The sequence below is a fragment of the Aphelocoma coerulescens genome, chromosome 24, assembly GCF_041296385.1.
Source record: "Aphelocoma coerulescens isolate FSJ_1873_10779 chromosome 24, UR_Acoe_1.0, whole genome shotgun sequence".
NCBI classification, from domain to species: Eukaryota; Metazoa; Chordata; class Aves; order Passeriformes; family Corvidae; genus Aphelocoma; species Aphelocoma coerulescens.
In genome coordinates, this window is record NC_091037.1 from 1,022,680 (window position 1) to 1,043,833 (window position 21,154).

The following is a 21,154-nucleotide window of genomic DNA, read 5'->3' on the forward strand; positions in this document are numbered from 1 at the left end:
CCTCTGAGAGCAAACACATCGGGAATGCAGAATTCAGGAGGATTTCAGCACAGCCCTGCCTTGTCCCTGCCCCCCGCCCACGCTCTGGGGGGTCAGGGCTTGGCAGCCCCGCTCGGCCCTCCGGGCCAGCCTGTTCCAGCCTGGTACTTTCCCAACAAACCCGTGCTGTGTCCCTGAACAAAGCTGGGCCTCCTGTGCCCTGGACACAGCTCCTCCGCAATGGGGCCCTGAGTGCCAAGGGCGCGCTGGCGGCTCCAGCCCAGCACCCCGAGTCCTGCAGGGAATACTGATCCACCCGCTCAGCCGCTCCTCAAAGCCCTCCTAGCGAGGGGCTTGGAGGGTGTTTTTCCTGCAGAGGAGCCTGTAATTACAGCTCGGGCAGGAATTCTCTGACAGCGCAGCGCTGCCAGAGCAGCCACCGAGGAGCGAAGGCACAGCCGCTTCCAAGGAGCAGGAAAGGCCTTCAGAACCTAATGGCAAGTTTAAACTCACTCTCTCCAGAATCCACCCTTCCCAGTTCAAGCAGGGATAGAATCTTGCTGCCGCTGCTGCTTCCCGAAGTGCCAGAGAGGCTGCAAGGCTGCTGGAGCCACAGGACACTGACCAACACTGTTACTGCGTGTTTGTGGGAGCTTTAGCAGTGCCTGGACTCGAGGGTCTGTGCTTAAGAGCAGGAATAAATGGATACCCTGCTACAGCTGGGGTGTGCTGGCAGATGAGCTGCTCCTATCCCGTGTTTACAGGGGATGGGGAACATCACCAACAAGAGTAAATCTGTGGTCACCATGCAGCATCCCTGAAGAGATGGGAGCAAGCTGGGCCCTGGTCTTTACCTGCCTGCAGAAGGAGGTCAAATTCCCAAGGGAACAGCCCATCGGGCTCCTTCCTTACTCAACCCTGTTTATTACAGAGGCTGTGCCTGCAATTTACTTCAGGCCACAAAAGCCAGAAAGAATCTCAGTAATTCCATGCTATGCAAAATATGTCAGGAAACCCTTGGTGTGCCGGGTGGGACGGTGTCCTGGGCAGGAATGTGAGTGGCTGGCACGGATGGACAGACACCTGGCCTGCACCTGGGCAGCAGGGAGCCTTACCTCTGCTGGGCACCTTATTCCTGAATCCGGGCGTGGGCTGATGCCTGTACTGGTGCGTTCCCAGCTCCTGCGCGGGATTAGCAGTTCCTAGCAAAGATTCGGGGTCCCCGTGCCCTCCTGCGTTTACAAGCAGAGGGGTCTCGTGGCAACCTTTGGTCAATGTGTTTGAACTCTTACTGTCAGGAAAGCTGTCCCTGTTTCCCTCGCAGGCGCAGTCCTCCTCCATGCTCTCCGAGTGGAACAGGGCTGGCTGGTGTCCGTATCCCTGCGGCGGTGGCACGGATGCAGGGACCTGCTGGATACATTCTTGCGCCCTGATTTTTAAGAGATGTTGGGGGCTGTTCTGGGGGTGGTACGTGTCAGCACTCTGATAAGGCAAAGACAATGACTGGCGCTCCGAGAGGTTCTGTCCCATGCTGGTGCCCATACTGCCAGCATCCCCTTGACTCATATGCCTGAACAACTCTTGGAATTCTTGCTGCTGCTGCTGCCGCCGTTTGATGAGCTGTGCAAATTCTGCCTGGGGCAGCCGCATGTCCGTGTGCCCCGTGAGCGAGTGCCGGGGGGAAAGCAGTCCCTGGAGGATGTGCGGTACCTGCTGGTGTCGGCTGTAGTCGGGAGGTGTCGGGGACAACAGTGCCTGCTGTAGTGCCGATGCCGTGTAGTGCTGCTGCTGCTGATGTGCGTTTGGAGGGAAACTGGGGTACTGGTCAAGCTGTGGGACCTTCAGAGCCTGCTGGGCTGCAGGGAACCCCACCCCTCCCGACGGGCTGTAGCTGCTGGGGGAGACGCGGGGCTGCTCCGGGAACAGGTGGGGGTGTAAGTGCACCTGGTCGTAGTTGGCGGGGGGATACCTGTTCACGTTCAGACTGCAAGGACAAGGAAAAGGACAAGTGACCGCACTGCTCGGCGGGAGCCAGAGCTGCTCCTGCACGGGAGGGGCTTCCCCAGACACGTGGGACGGCAGCCCTGGCCTGGCTCAGCAGCTCCTTCCCAGCGACAGGGAAGGAGCACGCACAACCCCGAGCGGCAAGGACACCACGTCTCATCCCGAGATTCCCGCTCCCTCCCTCGGCAGCGCTCCCCTGAGCCAGGAGCAGGCAGGGAGGGGCCCTTACCTGTGCGACTCGGCGCTGTCGGCGCTGAGCTGCTTGGACAGCTGCCGGTGGCCGTAGCTGAGGGAGGCCATCAGGTTGGCTCGGTGCTGCATCTGGATCTGGCTGGCGCTGGGGCTCAGGGACATCCCCCGCGCGTGCGACGCCAGGCCCTGCCCGCCCACGAGGCTGCTGCCGACCATGTCCCCGGGCTCCTGCACTTGGATGGTGACCTGCTGGGGCTGCGACTGCTGCTGCTGCAGGGCCAGGCACGTCAGCCCCATGGCCGGGGGAGGGGAACAGTTACCCGACTGCGGGAAGATCGTGTTGTGGGATGGCATCCCTTGGAACTGGGACTGGGAGGCAGCACCTACAAGGAACAAAGGCCCTCAGCATCCCTGCCAGCCCAGGGCGAGGCTCAGGAGTGAGATCTGCTCCATTCCCTGAAGTGCTGGACAGGGCTGGGATTAACCTGTGAAGGGCATCCCTGCCCGTAGCAGGGGGCTGGAAAGGGATTATCTTTAGGGACCCTTCAAACTCAAAGCAGGCTACAATGCTGTGATTCATTCCATGACTCTGGGCCAGGCTGGGAGCCCAGTATGTGCCTGTATGGGTGCTCTGTCATGCTGTGCCAGCGTGCAAAGGTCACAGCCAGAGCCCCTTGCACCAAAACAGAAACTCTGCGGAGCTGACAGTGATTTGCATAAACCCGAGAATATCAGCCCTTCCTCCCCACCCCCGGGAGCGATAAGTAAGGATCTTGTGACAAGGAACGCAACAGCACATTCCAGCTGGCAGCTCCTCGAGAGCTCTCGATAACACCGGCCCTTGCTGCCAGATGGAGAATCTTTTACATCATCAGCAAACTGTGCAGGGCCTGGGCTGGGGTGGGGAACGGAACCCTGGCACCCCCACGCTGCTTCCCCAGGGTTTGATGGGATCACACAGCCCTGCCCAGCTCCCAGAACTGCTTACCATGGGGCTGGAGCACGCTGCTGCTCACGGGGGGTGGGCTGCTGTTGGGTTGCCTGAAGAGATGGTTGTTGGGGTGGTTCGGGGGTGGGCTGGATGGCTGGATCCGTAACCTACGCAGGGAAACAAGCACCTTCTCACCATGCCTGCTCCTTGTCAAGATGCTGTCTCAGCTGTGAGAACTGATGCCGAACGCTGTGTCTTGTTCAAAATAAACACCATGAAGCCCTTGCTGGGGATCCCAAGGTCTCTGCAGATTGGCTTCTCTTCCGAGAGCCACCTCACTTGTCCAAGTCACGCAGGGAGCGAGCATGACCTGGTGACTACCACAGAAACCTGAGGACAAGGACACTGCAGGCTCACCTCCTGACTCACTGCACCTGGTCAGACACCCTGCTCTCCCTTTCTCGTAACTCAGCCTGCCTCACCTACAAGTCAGGGTGCTGAGGGCAAGGAGGCTGAGCTCACCAAGGGCCTGGCAAGGTGTGTGACACCCAAGGAAGCATGAGACAGCCTGGCTGCTGAAATGGCATCTTCAAACCACTCAAAAGGCAGGACTGTCAATCCTCTGCTCAAAGCAGGTCTGTCCCTTTGAATCAGATTTCTCTGCTTCCAAAGTCCTTCAGGCAATCGAGCTCAAAGGACCAGGCACATTCACCTGGGAACTGGCTGTGCTGTTCTGACTCCACAAACTCCAACTCAGCCTGGCCTCTCGAGTGTGTCAGCTCATCCCTGGGCTTCAGGAAGAGTAAAACCCAGAGCTGTCCTAAAGCCATTTCTTTACCTCTGAAGCTGGTGAGTGAGCAGAGCTGGCTGGTTTTCACATGGAGCTTGCAAGGGTGGAGATGGCTGGGGAGGCCGGATACAGTCCTGAACCAGGCACCACAAGAAAACAAGAAGTGTTTGCAGTCAATGTCTCAGTCAGTAAATTTAGAAACACTGCTGGGTGAAGCAGGACATGTCCAGATTCACCGAGTGTCAGTCCCTGACTGCAGCCCTGGCTACCACAGCTACCACAGCAGCTGTGCAAACATCTCTGCTGAAATCCTTCAGCCTTCCCGCTACAGCAAGCCCAGCAAACTCCCCCTCCCTCAATCCCCCGGGACCTGCTCACGAGCTGCGTCTGCAGCAACACAGGGAAACAGAGCTGAGCCTTCAGCAGCTCCGGCTTGGGCTCCACTACCTGAATCTGCTGATGAAGAATCTGATGGTGCTGCTCCTGCTGGTACAACATGTGCTGCTGCTGCGTCTTCTCCAGCGTCCTCTCGTCCATGTGCCCACCGTACATCTTCTGGAGCTGCTCACACTCCTGCAAGGAACCCAGCACGTCTCATAAATGACCTTCTGGTGCACAGCACCCTGCTGTGTGCGGAATGCCACGCTCTGCAGCTCACCCCCCTGAGAAAAGCTGGCAAAGAAAGCCCAATCCATTTCCTTTGACAGAATCAGGTGTGCAGTGAGATGGCAAAAAGCCAGGAAAGCAAGGGGTGCATGTGACACCGAGCTGGCACCGTTGTGTCCCCTTAATGCAGGCAGCAAGCTCTGCAAACGACACTTCAAGGTGAGGAGAGCATCTCACTTGTGCCATGCTGCAAGGGGAAAGGCCTGTCCTGGGGCCAAATCCTGCTCCAGCCGTTGGCAAGGCGTGCCTGGCTGCCCAGGGAACGTCCCACAACACACTCCAAACTCTGGTGGTAAGAGCTGCCCTTTCCCGGGACACCCTGGAACAGCCCCAAAACTGCTGCCAGAGGAAATGTGGGAGAGCAGGAGCTGCAGTTTGACAGTGCTGGGGGACCCTGCAGGGACAGGCAGGACACCCACGGGTGGGCACAGCACGATGGTTCTCCCCAGAAAAGAGGGGGTGGGAATCCCCCCAGGTCCCCAGCTGCAGGTGAACAGCTCGTACGTCCAGAGGACACTCAGGGTTTGCTGCAGCCACACAGAGCAGGAACAAACCCTCAGCTGCAAAGTCCCCACTGTGCCCCTCAGACTTTCCTTTAAGGATTCCATTTTTGCTTCCTGAAGCAGCAAGACCAAGGCAGTAAGAATTCCTTGTGGAGGCTGTTTGGAGGACCCCCATCCCTCTCTCACCTGCTGAAGCTGTTTGATGCTGCTGTTATTGCCCATCTTCTCCAGGTGGGCTTTGAAAGCCTGGATGCTGGCAGCCCCGTCGGAGAAGCGCCGGACCGGGGAGAAGCGCTCAGTGGGGAGGTGCAGAGTGTTGGAGTCCTTGTAAATAGAACTAAACACAGGGGGAAGGGGGTTAGTGACGTGACACCAGCCAGAAAACAAACTCCAGTACAGACATTCCATTTCCACCAGTCTCCCAGCAGCCTGGATGCTCCACACTGGGCAGACAGAATGGGCACATCTGAACCAGGCTGTGCCCAAGGCACCACGAGCACTTCCCCTTCACAGTGAGGTTTCTTTGCCATCAGAGGGAGCCAGATTTTTTTCAGGAGCTGTTTTCTCCCAAAGCTGGGGTTCCCCCTTATCCCTGCCCTGCCATTAGGTGCCACCTGAGTTATCAGGAGCAGAGATAACCTGGCATACACCCGTCACAACGTGCCCCACAACAGACAGCTGGGGCTCTCTGCCTGCCCTCACGGCTTCCGGGCAAGTGCTCTCAGTGGAACCTGGCTTCTGTGCAAATCATAGAATCACAGAATGGTTTGGGCTGGGAGGGACACCTTCCACTATCCCAGGTTGCTCCAAGCCCTGTCCAGCCTGGCCTTGGGCACTTCCAGGGATGGGGCAGCCACAGCTTCTCTGGGCAACCTGTGCCAGGGCCTCCCTACCCTCACAGGGAGGAATTTTCTCCCATCAGTAAAGGATTTCTTTTGTAAAGATTCTGCAAATGCCATCTCCAGAACCCAGCAAGCAACACTTGATGCACAGGCTCCAACAGCAGCCTTTGTCTGTGAGAAGGTCATGGAGATGTGGTCTTTTCAGCATCTCTGACACCAAACCCAACAAGAGCCCACCTGGCTGCAGCTGGAGCGGTCCTGAGCTCCAGAGGTCACTCTGAGGGCCTGTTCCAGGCTCCCCTTGTCACACAGTGACTAATGCTGGACCACTTCCAGCAGGCTGGGTTCAGTTTTGTCACTGTCTCTGCCTTAGCAGGACATAGTTCAGCTTCCTTCCAAGGAAAGAGCTGTGCTCCTGCCTTTTGATGCCATCCCATCCATTATCCTGATCCATTTGTTCTCCTATTGCATTGATGGAAGGCAGAAGCTACAGATAAAATCATGCTGAGGTTTTGAAACCCGTGTGGGCAAGGCAGAACAGCTGCACTTCCCTGTACAGCTGTACTTCAATTCTGCTTTCAGGTATTTAACATGACAAAAACAGGGGCTACAAAAGAAGATACATAAGATGGCTTAAAATAGGTTAAGGGCTAAAATAAAACCCAGCTGCTATTCAGTAATGTGGTTTATTTACACAGCGACTGCTAATTTCTGTGCCAGGTATGTCATGGACTCACTGTGGGACACTCTGTTTAGACCATGGTCAGATGAAATTTCCGTGATTTCACAGGAAAAACACAAAACAGGCTCACAGCACGTTACAACACCAAGAGTGGAACGAGCAGATACCTCCCTGCTCATGATGCAACAGCCTCAGGACTCCAGTGCCAAGAGACAGAGGTGACACCAGCATTATTTACAGGGTAAGTGTGTTTAAAGTCTTGTAAAAATTCCGTTCCTGCTGTGTGTGAGGGACCCGGCTTACCTTTAGGATTTGCAGCAATCCTGAAAGCAGGACACAGCACATTCTGCTTGTTTTGCAAGCTGCACTCCTCTTCCTATCAAGCTGTGGGCCCTAGAAATTTTTCCCCTCCTGCTCTTCCCATCCCCCAGGCACCTCTGAGGGGGTAACTTGAGGGCAGAGAGGTGCTTATCTTGGTTTTCCGGAGCTCCAGCGTGGCACTAGCACTGTCTCAGTCTGCTCAGAGTTCACCTGTCCCTGCTGATTACATCAGTGCTCAGCTCAGCAGGTCTCTGGCTACAATAAAAAGGGCTTTGTCAAGCCTGCCAGTGTGAGCTGCCTGAGGGGCTGAACACCAGCACCAGCCTGGCCTGGCAGCCACTGCTTTCCCAACAGGCAGCAAACTCCAGTGTGCAGCTGGTTTGCTCCCAGCACTGAGGGGTCAGAGCACTTTTAAGTATTTTTTAAGAGGGTTTTTTTTATTAAGAGGAATTTAAGCTCTCCCTGTGGCATTAGCATCTCCAGTTGGCTGCTGTGACAAGGACTTTGTCACATAAACACCTCTCCGTCAGGACTGTCCCTCCCACACATCCTGAGTGTTTAGATCCGATCCAAAGGTTCCCTCTTTCCCAGACATTGTGATTTTTGTTTTCTTCCCCACCCAGCTTCCTTTGCTCACATCACTCCTATCAAGGATGAGAAATAAAATCACTCTTGAGGAGCTTTGCAAAGAGACTTTGCAGTCAGAACACACAACTCTGGTGCAGAACAGTGAGGGTTTTAAGCTCTGCTGTGGATGACTCTTGGTGCAGTCTTTTGCCTGCATCTGCCTCCAAAAAGGTTCTGTAGCAAGTCTGCTGCCTTGATGCCTACCATTACACAGGGAAAAGCTTTCCTCTAAAAAAAAATAGCTTATTCCCAATATTTCTGTGATGGCAGCCATTCCAGCAAATCATCTCCAGCCACAAACGTGGGACTGGATGGAAGAGCCAGCTGATTCCTGCTGGTCCCTGCAGGCAGGGAGCCCGTGCCAGAGCGGTCAGATACCCTCTGCTCTGTGGGTCTGCTCTTGGTCCCTGTTCCTCCTCCTCCTCCTCACCCCTCCCTGCCAGCGGGATGTCCTCAGTGCTCCGTTCCAGGTGCCACCTGGGCAGGATTCCTGGCACAAGCTGCCCGGCCGGCCGGTGCCGTTACTCACCGGTGCTGGTCGGGTCCCAGGTGTGGAGCCCAAGCCCGGGGTCGGAAGGACTGCTGTCCTAGCTGCCTCTGCAAGTCTGGAGGGATTTCAGCTGTAGGGTTGGTCATGGCCAGAGTGTGCCTTTTTGACCTATTTGCCAAGTATCTGCAACAAGCAGGAGCACATTTTATAAGAGACTGATGGGAGTACTCCGAAAACAGGGAGTGTTAGATAACCCAGAGAAAATGGGAAGGAAGAAGCTTGTGCAGTACTCAGAACACACCACGGACACGCTGCCCATGCCCGTCACAGCACTGGCTCACCAGTGCTTCGGGGACAAGTGTAGTTTCAGCTGCTGGTGCTCCACTGCCAGCCTCGGAAGGAAAGAGGAGCCGTTCGCTCTCCCCAGCAGGAAAGCCACGTTTCACCTCAAGGGGAATGCTGGTATATCCCTTTGGGAATACCCGGGAGACCACCTGCCCTCAGCGCAGATTCATCCACTCGAGCAGGTCTGCCTCTCTCTCGCAGCCTGGGGAGCCAAGGCAGAGATAACCCAGCAGGAGCTGGGCACAGAGAGGAGCTGCTGCTCCAGCCAGGGGAGCTTTCGCTCCTCACACCGACCCTGGGACACCCCGGCTCCGGCCGCCAGCAGGGGAAGGGTGCGAGGGGCACCCCAGGCTGCCCGAGGAGCAGCAGGAAGGGCTGGGCTGAGGCAGGGCTGTGCCAGCCCGGTCCAAGTGCGCCATCTAGTCCCTGCTCCGCTCCGGGAAAGTCGGGAACGGCCCGGGATGCGCAGGGAACGGGAACCCGAGCAGCAAGAGAGTCCCTCCCTCTGGAGCCACCAGCACCAATGCTGGGCTTGCCTCTCACACCAGAGCTGGGAGGCAATAGCTTACACAAAAGCCCGCTCTGCACTGGAAAAGAGCTGCAGGACTCCTGCAAATCCCCCAAAGACCGGGGAGGGGGAACCCAGAGCCTCTGCTCTGGCGAGGATGCGAGGAAGGGCCAGGCAGTGCTGAGAGCTGCTGCCTGCCCTGCTGTTCCTGGCACAGCCGACCCAGGGCAGTGGGGCCAGCAGAGAGGGGGGTGAAGCCCCTGCCCAGGGCTGGCACGGCACCCAGAGCTGTGCCCGCTCAAGGCCGCTGGGATGAACGTCTGCGTGTGAACTCAACCCTTTCTGCTCCTGTGAACCAGCAGCGAGGCAGCTCTGGTAACCAGCCAAGGACCACCTGGCCAGTGACACCTGCCAATTCTCACCTTTGCTCTTTTCCCCTGCAACTGCCCCTGGGAAGCAGAAAGAGCAGCAAGCGATACAGACTTGCCCAAACCCAGCCTCTCTTTGCTGCTGAAGCCACTGAAGCAGAAGAAGCAGGTTAACAGTGCCGTGGTGCCCCGCCAAAGCCCATGCCATTAGCTGTTTAAGAATCATTTGATGCAGACAGGGAAAGTTTCCCAAAGAGCTTTACTGCTGTGGTTTGCTAAGATCATTTTATTTCAGCCCTCCAGGGAACAATCCAATCATGAGCTCTAACAGCGTTTCGGGTGGAAGAAAGTTTCCCAAAGCTCAAAGGAGATGTGACTGTTCCCTGGAACAGAGAGAAGACTGTGCTCTGCTTTCAAGGTCAGATTAAGGAGGGCCAAAGCTGCTCGCTGGTGGCTGCAAACAGAGTATTTGGGGCAGTGTTCTGAGAAGCTAAATATTTGCATCTGTCCCTGATGTTAACGCTATTTACCCTTCTCCTCTGATGACTACTGACATGTCGCAACACAAGGGGGTGGAGAACAAGTTAACACACAACCTGGATGGTGCTTTTTCAAGGCCATGTGGTGGAAGAAGAACATGTGCTATGAAAGAACTAAGGGCAGCACTGTCAAGAGCAGCAAGGGGACCTCTGAGTCCAAGGGGACTTGGTTTTCAGTGGGATCTGAACATTTCAGTGCCTTGCAAAACACTGCACAGGGTTTTCAAAATGTTTCCAGCTGAGCTAATGTTTTAAAGGCTCAACTGAAACCTTCAGGTTTAGAATAGTGAAAATCTGCCCAGGTAAGATGTCCAGGCATCCCCTTGCCAAGAATGAGATTCATCATAGCCAAAAAGACCACCTGCTGTCTGAGGTGCTGTCAGAGGACATTATTGGCCCTAAATTAAAACTTTTAATGGCTGTTGAGGCTATTATTGAGGCTACAAGTAGACTGTCTAGGCTGAGGTAGGCAAAAGGAGTCTCAGTGCACAGTCTGTCACTGCTCACACCCACTGTTCCTCAGGAGCACTGAGAGGAGCAGAGCTGGTGCAGGATCTGCACCCATCCCAGGATCACCCTGCCTGCAACAACCCCCAGTCTGAACCCTTGTGAGCCCCTGCGGAGCCACTCCCTTACCCAGGTGATGATCTGTACAAAGGGGGGATCCAGAAAGCTCTTCCAGTTTGAGGTAAGAAGCAGGAGCACCCACCACACGTAGTGCCCAGCTGGTTAGCAGAGAAGAAACTATGCAAAAGCTACTAAGAAAATGTTAGCAAGGCCATGGTTAGTGTGTTCGTGGACTGAGAAAGTACAAGCACATTCTACCCACTTCCTACAACGTGTTTGGAGCAGACACAGAGAACAGAAGTTCCCAGCCTGTGCTAATAATGTTTTCCTTATCGGAGCAGACTATTTTAAGGCCTAATGCTAAAATTAGCAGCTAGAGGTAACCATAATTCCAGCAAGCTCACTTTGTTTGAGGCATCAGAGTTGGATGTTTACTGCATGTCTTGATACAAAAGCTGCTGCACTGGCACCCAAGGCCACAGAGGAGATCCTCCCACCTCCAGCACTCAGCAGGGAGGGGAATCCCTCAGCACTCACTTGGCAGGTTAGTGTGGATTGCATGCTGGTGCACACTAAGCAAAGGAATTTAGCAGTTCCAAGAGTTTCTGGAGAACCTAGTGCTCAATCAGCTACCCATTTCAGGGGAATCCAGCTTTGCAAGCACCCAGTAGTGCCAGAGGAGTAACTGCCTATAGTAAACTATAGTAATCAACACCCACAGAAACAGGAGAAGTGTTGGCCCTTCGCTGTAAAATCAACACTGGTGCCCTGATGAGGTGGCTGTGTTTGAATCAGCTCTGGAACAGCCCAAGGTGAGCCTTGTGGAGGTAGGAAGGGCAAATGTTAACAGAGTGGGAGTTACCTCTGCACAGCTTCCTGATCCGGCTCCCCATCGGAGCTCTCCTCATCCACGGGGGTGACAGCTGGGACAGCCTGCGGAGAGAGAAATCACAGTTCCAGAGGACACCCAGCACAGTCCCCTCTGCACAGGGGACACCTGATCTTCCCAAACAAGCTTCCACAGGGGTGTGTGTTGGCTCCTCTGCTGCACCAATGAAACCTGGCCAAGAACCCCTTCCAACATTCCTTCCCCAGCCCAACTGCCTGGGCAGGGCTGCTGCTACTCGGAGAATTCATTGATACAGATGCACCCAGGGAGTGGGAACACACACAAATGCCCAAGATGGACACTTGAGTTTTCTCCATGGGATCAGCGAAGGACAAAAGCAACCATGAGAACGTGCACAAACACTGTCAGTTCCAGAGAGGAATATACAACCCCACCTGCCAGCTCCAGGAGAGCACAGCAACTCCTGCAAGGGGAACAGGGGAACCTTTGGCAGCGAGCAGGCGCAGCCCTGCAGCGCCGGGCCTGCTGTGACCTGGGCACAGCCACCTCTGCCTGCGAGAGGGGATATTTTTAAGCACTCTGCCTTCCCTGTGCTACTCACTGGCGTCATGGTGACGAGCGGCGAGGGGCCCCGGGGCCGCTTGAGCAGCTGCTGTGCGTGCAGCTGGATGTTGGCCCCGCCGTCCGACGCCCGCCGGCCCAGCGGGCCCATCCCGTTCAGCAGCTGCAGGGTGGGGGGCTGCAGCAGGGACTGCTCCTGGAACAACACACGGCACCGTTACCCGCCCCAGCCGCAGCCCAAGGTCACACACCAGGAGAAGACAAGCCCTCTGGGCTTCAGGGATGCCACCAGCATCTCCGAGTGACGCGGGGCAGGCACAGGCAGCGTCAGCGGATGAGCAGGGTTTAACTCTGCAGCTCCCTGTGCACTGCTTTAGCTGCCAAGCAGGCTGCAACCTGCAGCTCGAAGCCAGGCAGCACAGTCCTATTTCTCCCCAGCCCATTTATTAATTTCATATTGCACTGCTCTTTCATTCTTCAGCTTTTTCACAGAATCACATGATGGTTTGGGTTGGAAAGGACCTTAAAGATTGTCTCATTCCAACCCCCTGCCACGGGCAGGGACACCTTCCACTATCCCAGGTTGCTCAGAGCTCCATCCAGCCTGGCTGTGGACACTTCCAGGGATGGGGTATCTGCAACTTTTCTGGGCAACCTCTTCCAGTGCCTCACCACAGTAAAGAATATTTTCCTAATATTTGATCTAAACCTACTTTAGAGAACCAACTGGAATCATACATAAAGAGAGTAATTCTTGAGGCTTATGGAGTCCAAGGAGTGACAAACTGAGCGAGCAAGTGTGAGCACAAACACCCCTCCCACCTGGCAGGGCACAGAGCACAGCAGGGATCATGGGCAGTACCTTGTACTCCAGCTGCCCCGTGGGCTGCAGGTTCTGCCTGGGCAGCACGTTGTGCATGAAGTTCACATTCGGGGTCACCTGCAGGAACGGAGCCTGAGGAGTGACACGGGGGAAGCCAGGCAGGAGCTTCTGCAGGTCTTCCATGACTTCCGTCCTGTGCGATCACATTTGGAGAGGGGAATTAGCCGTGATGTGAGGAAACCCCTCACAGACCCAGTACATCCAGCTTCCCTTCACAAAAAGCTTCTTACTGCTCTGGAAAACGGTCACACAGAGCAGCCAAGCCACTCTTTGGTTTTATTTGTCCCTTTTCCCCCTCCACATTGAGATTTGCCAGAATTAGCTCTTAGCATTAACCTTGATGGCATTTATCACAAAACCTTCACCTTGGACATGACAGCAGAACAGCTCAGGTGAGACACTTGCCTTGACCAAAAGCACGGCTTACCCAGAGCTGATCAGGAAGAGCAGGAAAAAAGTACCTCATCCCCATCTAAAATACTGACCAAGCTGTGCAAGGGGACTGGGACCTTTAAAGCAACACCCAGAAGGACCAGAGTCACATGCTGGGAGTAGATCTCCAGGCTAGAGTGCAGTACTCACCGTGGGTCAGCTACTCCCACTGTGTGCCTCCTCATGGAGAGGTAGCGGACCAGAGCCTCGGGTGATGGCTCTTCCCCTTCATCACTGTCCAAGTTCATTGTTCCATCAGTCTGGGCAGGACAAACATCGGAGATGTTGAAACACAACACGAGGATCAAAGGAACGGCTTCAATGTGAGCCAGGAAAAGAGCTTGCAGGGGTCATGGGGGTGTACCTCACCTCCACAATTTGGTTCTCAGGGTTGATGAGCTGGACTTGGGGCACGTTGATGTTCATGGTGTTGCCTGTCTGTTCTGTCTGCTGAGTGGAGAGATCAGGATCAGAAGACACAAACATAGCACTGCTTTACAAACACTGCAGAATTAACATCAGCCCTAAGCACGTGGAACAGGGAGGTGACCCTGGAGCCAGTGAAGAGCTGTTTATTCTCAAACAGTTGCCTCGTTTACCCCCCTTCCTTCTGTTCAGGCAGGGTGAGCATCTCCTCTGCTTCCCTTATGACCTGGCTTGTCCCAAAGCAAGTGCTCATTGCTCCAACAGCAGCACAAGGTGGGGAAGAAGCATCACACAGCAGCCCTGGGCTGGGAACTCCAGCTCCCAGTAAGTCCCTCAGCTCCCTCCCCTCTGTCACTAAGCGAGCAGGAGACTGTCTGAAGGGTGTTCAGCCAATGCACAAACTGTTCCCAACCTCAGGATTAGGGTACCCTAAACACACACCAATTTCTCAGACGAGGAACGTTTTTGACACTCCAGCCAGGATGTGGACACCCACGAGCAGTCTGGGTTTTGCAGGTAAGGGACTGGCTGCCCTTGCAGGGCTGGAAGAACACTGGCAAAGGGGATGTACCTGGATGTTGGCCGAGGTGGGGAAGGTCATGGTGCGTGGGATGCTGGGCGAGGGTGCAATGCGCAGGTTCTTGTGCCTCTTGAGGCGGTCGCAGAGCAGGCTGTAGATCGCGCTGTAGTGATCGTACGCGTCGGCTCGCAGCGACTGAAAGGCAAACAAGAGCGGTCACCCTTTCTTGCCCAGTGAGAAAATACATTTTACACTGTGCTGGGGTTGCTCAGCTGCCCCTAAACACAGCCCCTGATCAGCAAGAGGAGCAGGCAGGACACGCCAGGCCTCACCTGCACCGTGCGCTCCTTGTCCAGCCCCATGTCCGCCATGGCCAGCAGCACGTCCTCGTTCAGCGGCTCCAGCTGCCTCTCGGTCTTCAGGTGCTGACACTCTGCTATCAGCTGTGAGGGCACAGGCACAGAGTCAGGGCTGACATTCCCAAAGGCACACCAGTGAGTCACAGCGCTCCCAAGAGCCCCAGCACCGGGCTGTGGCTGCAGCTGGCGTGAGGTCTGATGGCAACCGATCCAAAATCCAGTGCCCCAAGTTCCCAGTGCCACGGGGGAAGATACAAAAATGTACGCAGATAAAGAATGATGTGGAAAGCAAGGCCAGGAGACACAGAAAAGGGAAAGGCCACGCCTGGAAATGAGTGTTCCCAAAGAGCAGAACCAACGCTGCAACACCACGTGCCCAGAGCCTGTTTGAGTCACCAAGCAGACCCCGCTCCCTGCTGCTCACCCTGTCAAACTCTGCATCAGCCTCCCCCAGCTTCATCCACTTGTGTTTGCAGATCTGCTCCATGGAGAGCCTCTTGCTCGGGTCCAGCACCAGCATGTGGCGGATCAGGTGTTCACACTCTGCCAGGGAAGAGAGGCCGGGTCACCCGCGGGAGGGACACGGCTGCTGCAGCGTTCCCTTTCCAAGCAGTGTGCTCCCCTCTGGGAAGTCACCTCACAAAAATACTGCTTCTCTTCTGCACTTCACTCCTGTTGGGTCTCCAGCATGCCACACAGCTGCAGACATGGATTCCCCTGTGCTAGGAAGGAGGGAAGCCACCCTGTGCCTCCCTGTCTTGACGTGAGTGGCTTTGGGAGGTTGAGAGCAAAGCCCTTGGAGTGCTCACCGTGAGTGATTTCTCCATCATATTACACATGTGCTGTCACCGAGAGGGACTGCTGAGGCTCTCCTGCTTAGGCTGGGATCTAAGTTTGCTTTGAAAGCACCACGTTTTAGCAGAGTTTTCTGCATGGAGAGAACCTCTTCCCTAAGTAAGACAGCAATCAAGGAAGTTTTCAGCTGGGAAACTCCACGCAGAACTATTCCTTAACCTGACAGCAGGCAACCAAGTACCTACACATGACTCTGTTAAGCTGGCTTTATATGAAAATTAGTCACACTTTTCACACCCCAGATTTATTATTAAAGTGCTCAGAAGTGTTTTTGCAGCAGCAGGACACGAACGCTCGTCTCTGACGGGGCTGCTGCTGGAAATTCATGCCCCATAACGCCGTAAAAAGCTGAAACAGGAAGAGGTGTGGTGAAAGCCCCTGTGTCCCCAGCTCCCTGCCCCCTTACCTGTGGACATGAAGAAGGGGATGCGGAACTTGCCGCTGAGCACCCGCGCGCGCAGGTTCTGCAGGGTGCTCCCGTCGAAGGGCAGGGCCCCGCACACCAGCACGTAGAGCACCACGCCGAGGCTCTGCGCCCAAAACAAACGCACGTCAGCAATGCCAGGCGGAATGAAAACCCATCTCTGGGCAACTCATGCTTTTGGCACCTCCCCGCAGGGAAAATACAGGATGTAGTAGCCAGAAGGCAATTTTGGAAGTGTTTCTTTGGAAAACACTTTTTGCTGTGTCAGGACTTTTCTCCAAGATGTGAACTGAGCACTCGGGAAGCAAAGCCAAACAAACAGAGCAAAAATCAGATCCAAGTCAGAGAGAGAGAGGCTCATCACGTACCCAAATATCAACCTTTGGCCCATCGTACTCCTTGCCTTCAAAGAGCTCTGGAGCAGCATAGGGAGGACTCCCACACCAGGTTTTAAGGAGCTGGCCAGGGGTGAAGATGTTGCTGAACCCAAAATCTGAAAGAACAAAGAGAAGAGATGAGAGGAATGTGATTCACTCCAACTGTCCTGAACAAATGGTACTTCAGTAACTTGCTGAGTCTGGTAAAGTCACGTACAATCCTGTAACGGGTAACTGGTACACAGACACCGGAAATGGAATTACTGACGTTGGAAAAGACCTCCAGGGTCATCAAACCCAAGCTGTGACCAATCCCCACCTTGTCACCAGCCCAGAGCACTGAGTGCCACGTCCAGTCTTTCTCTGGGCACCTCCAGGGGTGGCGACTCCAAACCTCCCTGGTGCCCTGAGATCTGGGCAGTGCCAGCAAGGACAGAGCGCAAAGGGAAAAAGAATGGGACTTTTGATTTTTCCAGAAAGCGCTACAGAGGCTGAAAACTTTGGTTATGGTGGGCAGTTCTACAAACAGAGTCAAATCCTTCTCCAAGAGCAAATAATAAATCCTGAAAGAGAAAGGTCTTCACCTCACATTGGCTTATGTGGGCACTAATGGCATTCTCTGCTAATTAACCTGCCTGCCCCTGGCTCACAGCTGGGACCTGCACGGCAAAGGGCAAGGAAACCAGTCTGGATCCAAGACAAGGGAGCTGGTTCTGGTAAAAAGAAAGAATCTTCACTAAATTTCCTTCCTTTTTTTCACCTCAATTGAATTGAAGCAAACACAGCTGCAGAGAGGAGTTCTGAGGTGTCCTCAGAAGCAGCTCCACCAAGGACCAGTGCAAGGTTATCTGCAAGTGCTGTGCCTCTGTTTCTGCCAGAGATGTGCCAGCAGGGGGACAAGTGACATTAATGCCCACGGACAGGGACCCACGGCAACGAGGTCATTTCTCATGGCACTGGCACCAGCAGCTCCTCGCAGCAGGGAGAGCAGGGAGGGCCAGAAACACTCAGTTTGCAAATTCTGACTGATTAAAGCAAAAAGTGCCATGGCAAAAATACACAGCAGAGCTGCAGAAAGTGGGAATCTCTTAGGAAGGGCTTAAGGTGAATTTTGCCTCTGTCACCAGTCGGAACAGCAGCAGATCTGGGGTGATCAACAGCTGAGGGGTGGCAGTGAAACACAAGACCCCAGAGTTGTGGGAAAATTTGACTGAAAAATGTGTATTTTAATAAATGTATACAAATGATAAAGAATATTTGAGGTGCAAAGGTACAAAGGATTTTTTTCCCCCATTTCCTGAAATAAATACACATTCTGCTTGAAAATTCATCTTCATTTTTATCTGCTAATTTCTCTTTACAGCCCTTTATCCGTAGCCATCCGGAAAGCTTTGTTCTCCTAAATCCTATACAACTACACGTTTTTTCTAACACATTCAAGATTACCCAATATTACCAGTTAATTACCAATTAATTACCAGTTCCACATGGAATTCCAAGTGAAGATCACCAGCAACGGCCAACACCTCCGTGCCAGCGGCAGGCAAACCCCACCAGCACTCCCCAGAACGCACTAACTGGTGAGCCCGTGCTCCCTCTCGCTGCTCTCCTTACAGGATTTTCCATGACCTAATTTCAGGTGACTCCTCTCCTCCTTTGCACAGCGCCTGCAGAAGTCAGCAGCCCACCTGGCGCTGCTCCTGCCAGCTCAGCTCCAGGGGGGCACAGCCGAATTCCTTCTTCCCGTCCCTTCGCAGGGAGGAAATTCTTACCGTGGAGATGATTTATGCATGTGGAGAATACCTAACACAGCCTGTCCCCGTGGAAACACCTGGAGTACAGACCAGGCTGCTCCAACCCCACCTCAAAACAGAGCAGAGATGGTAAATGTTCTTTGGAAGCACTGTGGTATCAAAACAAGGCACGTACACGCTCCTTGGGTTTTTGCTGTTGGCAGTGAAGCCATCTAAATCTCCAGTCAGCCTTTGGAGGACAATTCCAGGGAAACAGCACACAGCTGCGCAATTGTCTTTTCCACCTCTGCAAGCTTTTGAGCTGCTGTCTCACGTTCAAAGCAGGATGTGTAACAAGTGCCTGAGTTATGGCCACCGGAGCCGGCAATAAATGCTGCAGCACTGGATGTATTTCCCAACACACAGCATTTGTATCAGGTTTAGACATAAACTCCTTATGACCGTGGAATTTTGGCACTTCCCATATATTGAGCAAGTTATCCTGGTTTAGTTACTTTTATTTGTCCTTGTAAGTACAGGAGTGGGCTTTGAGCACCTGGGGAACCACCTGCATTTTCCAAGGAGTGCACAGCTGGGAGCAGCCCCGCAAAGGTGAGAGGCCCGAGGTGTTCCCCGCTCTGCTGCACAGGTCACAGCGAGTGTCAGCAGCAGGGGCAGGGCTGTGCCATTCCAGGGCTGTGCCATGCCAGGTCCGTGCCATTCCAGGGCTGTGCCATGCCAGCTGGCAGCACCGCGGCCTCGGAACAGACACGCAACAGCTGCCTCCTGCACCCTCCTCTGCTTCCTGCAGATTGGTCGGCTGGGAAACTTCACCCCTTCCACATCGTGTTGAAATTCGTCCAGGGATTCACAGCTCTTTTGGACAGGGAGAGGAGGTGGGGAGAAGGGAAAATGCAGAGTCTGTCCTTAGGGAACGGGGCCAGCGGGTCCCAGAGCTCCCAGGATCTCAGGATGAAACCTCTCCCTGTGGAGAGCTGCCCCTCCCGGGCTCCAGGCACTCAGGCTGCTGGGCTCTGTGGGGAGCTGGAGCCAGGCAGCTCCACTGGACACGGACACTGCTCCCAGGCTGGAAACGGTTTCCAGATCCCACCTGCGCTGCGGGACTGAGGTCAAGGCTGGGGAAAACAGCAGGGCTTTAAAATCCCAAAAACAGTTCATGGGAGGATTTGAAAACCCCGGAGCAACTCAGCACAAAATCTAAACCAAACAAAAATACAAATTACAACTTAAATAAACTTTCTTAAAATCTATGGCCAAGGAGATGCATAAATCCAAGTCCTCAGGGAGCAATCAGGTCTTGTTCTACAAACAGATGCAGAGGGAAAGAGGCATTTTTGAACAGCAAGGTGAGTGACAATGATGTGATACAGGGAAGATATTTAAGAGAAACATCTCTGCTACAAAACAGTGGGTCCAGTCCCTCAAGTTTCCTTGGAACAGAGCTCGGGGAGAGGCTTCAGTCTCTGCCCAACAGGGATTTCATCCTCAGGAGGGGAAGGAGCAGCCGACAGACGAATGCAAAGCGATGCATAGATCACATTCCTCTCCGAAACCATACCCCGGGAAGGCCGGGGTGTTTAGCAATCATCAACTCCTGGCTGAACTCTCCGGCTGGGAGCACAGGGAACACAGTGCCAGCAGCTACTGACTCAGACTCTGAGAAGGTACACTGGAGAAAAAGCATCCATGGGAAAAATGAGAGCGAGGGTCACAGCACTGGGATCTCGCTGTTTACGGAAAAATAGTGCAGCAGCAATCAATCAAAACCCAACCCAAACAGGGGCCATCAGCGAGACCAGCAGCACTGCCCACCCCAGGGCTGCAGGCTGAGAGCCGGGACCTGCCTAATGCCAGGCAAGGGATTTAAAGCCGCAAATGGACATCAGGAGGAAAGTGCCAGAGAATCTGCACTGATGAGAGTCTGAAAAGCTCCAAAGTTTAAGTTAGACAAAGTTAACAGCTTTGGCAATGAAGGTTCAGCTGGTTCTCCACCAGGGTAACTGGTATGTGCATTTCTGCAGCATTTCTCCTGGGAGGTCTGGTGTGAAGCAGATCTGTTGCTATCACTTCTTTTTTTTTTTTTTCTCTTGAAACAATGGAAGAACTGGTGTCAAGTTGTAATTGATGAGTTATAGGGAGAAAACTTAATACTTGGAAAATCCTATACCATAAATCAGCTTTTCCAGGCTACTTTTCAAAGCACTACAGCATCTTCCTGCCAAGGCAACCACTGCCACCACCAGGGCGGGGACTATCTCCTGGAGTCATTCTGGGAGCACAGATTTGGAAGGAAAATAGTTTCCAACTCCCTTAGATAAAAAAAGGTTTCCACAATTTCCAGACCTTCTCAGCCTGCTCATGTGGACATTTCTCCAGCAAATCCAGCTGAATTCCAGTTTCCACCTGGGTTAGTTTTTAACTTCTCGCTGTTTGCCAGGCACCCTCCCCCTCCACGCAGAGCGGATTTTTCCCGTGAACACAAGATGGCCTCAAACCATTAGTGCAGCCTTTGCATAAAACACCAGAAAGTGCTGCTCAGAGACCTCCCCAGCAGCCTCTCCCTGAGCTCCACAACCTCTCCACTCCTACTCCAAGGAGCTGCACTCCTGCTTCATCAGCGATGCGTCTCTCACTTATCTCCTGCTCCCAGAACAGTGAGGAGCAGGTTATCATCCCTGTGCCAAGGAGGACGTGGTTCACACTGTTAAGCACCAGAGGAAAGTCCATGAAGTCCATCTCTCCTCCCTATTCCTTCCCCACTCCCTCCTCACAAACGGAGTATGAGGGAAGTGTAAGAAATTACTGATGATTTTACCACAAACCGCGTGTTGAACTCTAATCTAACACCTCTGGATGGTACACGAGAGAACAGCAACAACGAGCTACAGTTTCCTTTCTTCAAGATGCTATCGAGACAGAGAAGTATTTCCCACCTCCCAGAAGTAAAATTGTTCAGACTGAAGAGTTTTGTAGCCCTCAGCACTTTTTTTAAAAAAAGCAAAACAACAAGTTACAAACCCTTGCAAAAGACAATGAGCTCCCCCAGGAAGTCTGTTAGGAGAGGGGGCAACCAAGTGCTTTCCAAAGGTGCTCTGCTGTGCTCCAGGCTCTGGCAGAATTAAGCGCTTAGTATGAGATCTTCCAGAGTCCATGGAATGAGATGACCAGGGCAGAATCACAGAATATTCTGAGTTCCAAAGGACCCACAAGGATAGAGTCCAACTCTTAAGTGTGAAATCTTGTTGGTTCAATTGGTCATAATCCCACCAAGTCCAATGAAGTCAAGCCTAGTCAGTGCCCCCCAGAGCTCAGCCAAGGCTCAGTCTCATGGTCGGAGCACCACAGATGTGCAGCTCTGT

The 21,154-nt window shown here is 53.8% G+C and overlaps 1 protein-coding gene across 4 annotated transcripts in view; it reads right to left on the reverse strand.

Moving 5' to 3' along the window:
* Positions 1-21,154, reverse strand: part of SIK3 (SIK family kinase 3) — a 70,936-nt gene that overhangs the window by 5,729 nt on the left and 44,053 nt on the right. The window contains exons 5-21 of one of the 4 annotated variants that reach the window (XM_068994820.1): positions 16,033-16,157; positions 15,647-15,770; positions 14,810-14,928; positions 14,359-14,469; positions 14,078-14,221; positions 13,450-13,530; positions 13,231-13,340; positions 12,628-12,781; positions 11,806-11,961; positions 11,217-11,287; positions 8,067-8,210; positions 5,252-5,402; positions 4,344-4,469; positions 3,945-4,030; positions 3,164-3,273; positions 2,213-2,558; positions 1,095-1,963 (exon numbers count right to left, since the gene is read on the reverse strand). In XM_068994820.1, the coding sequence (XP_068850921.1) occupies positions 1,095-1,963; positions 2,213-2,558; positions 3,164-3,273; positions 3,945-4,030; positions 4,344-4,469; positions 5,252-5,402; positions 8,067-8,210; positions 11,217-11,287; positions 11,806-11,961; positions 12,628-12,781; positions 13,231-13,340; positions 13,450-13,530; positions 14,078-14,221; positions 14,359-14,469; positions 14,810-14,928; positions 15,647-15,770; positions 16,033-16,157 (3,027 nt within the window). The remainder of the gene's footprint in view (positions 1-1,094; positions 1,964-2,212; positions 2,559-3,163; positions 3,274-3,944; positions 4,031-4,343; positions 4,470-5,251; positions 5,403-8,066; positions 8,211-11,216; positions 11,288-11,805; positions 11,962-12,627; positions 12,782-13,230; positions 13,341-13,449; positions 13,531-14,077; positions 14,222-14,358; positions 14,470-14,809; positions 14,929-15,646; positions 15,771-16,032; positions 16,158-21,154) is intronic. The other 3 variants (XM_068994821.1, XM_068994822.1, XM_068994819.1) reach the window with 3 other exon arrangements.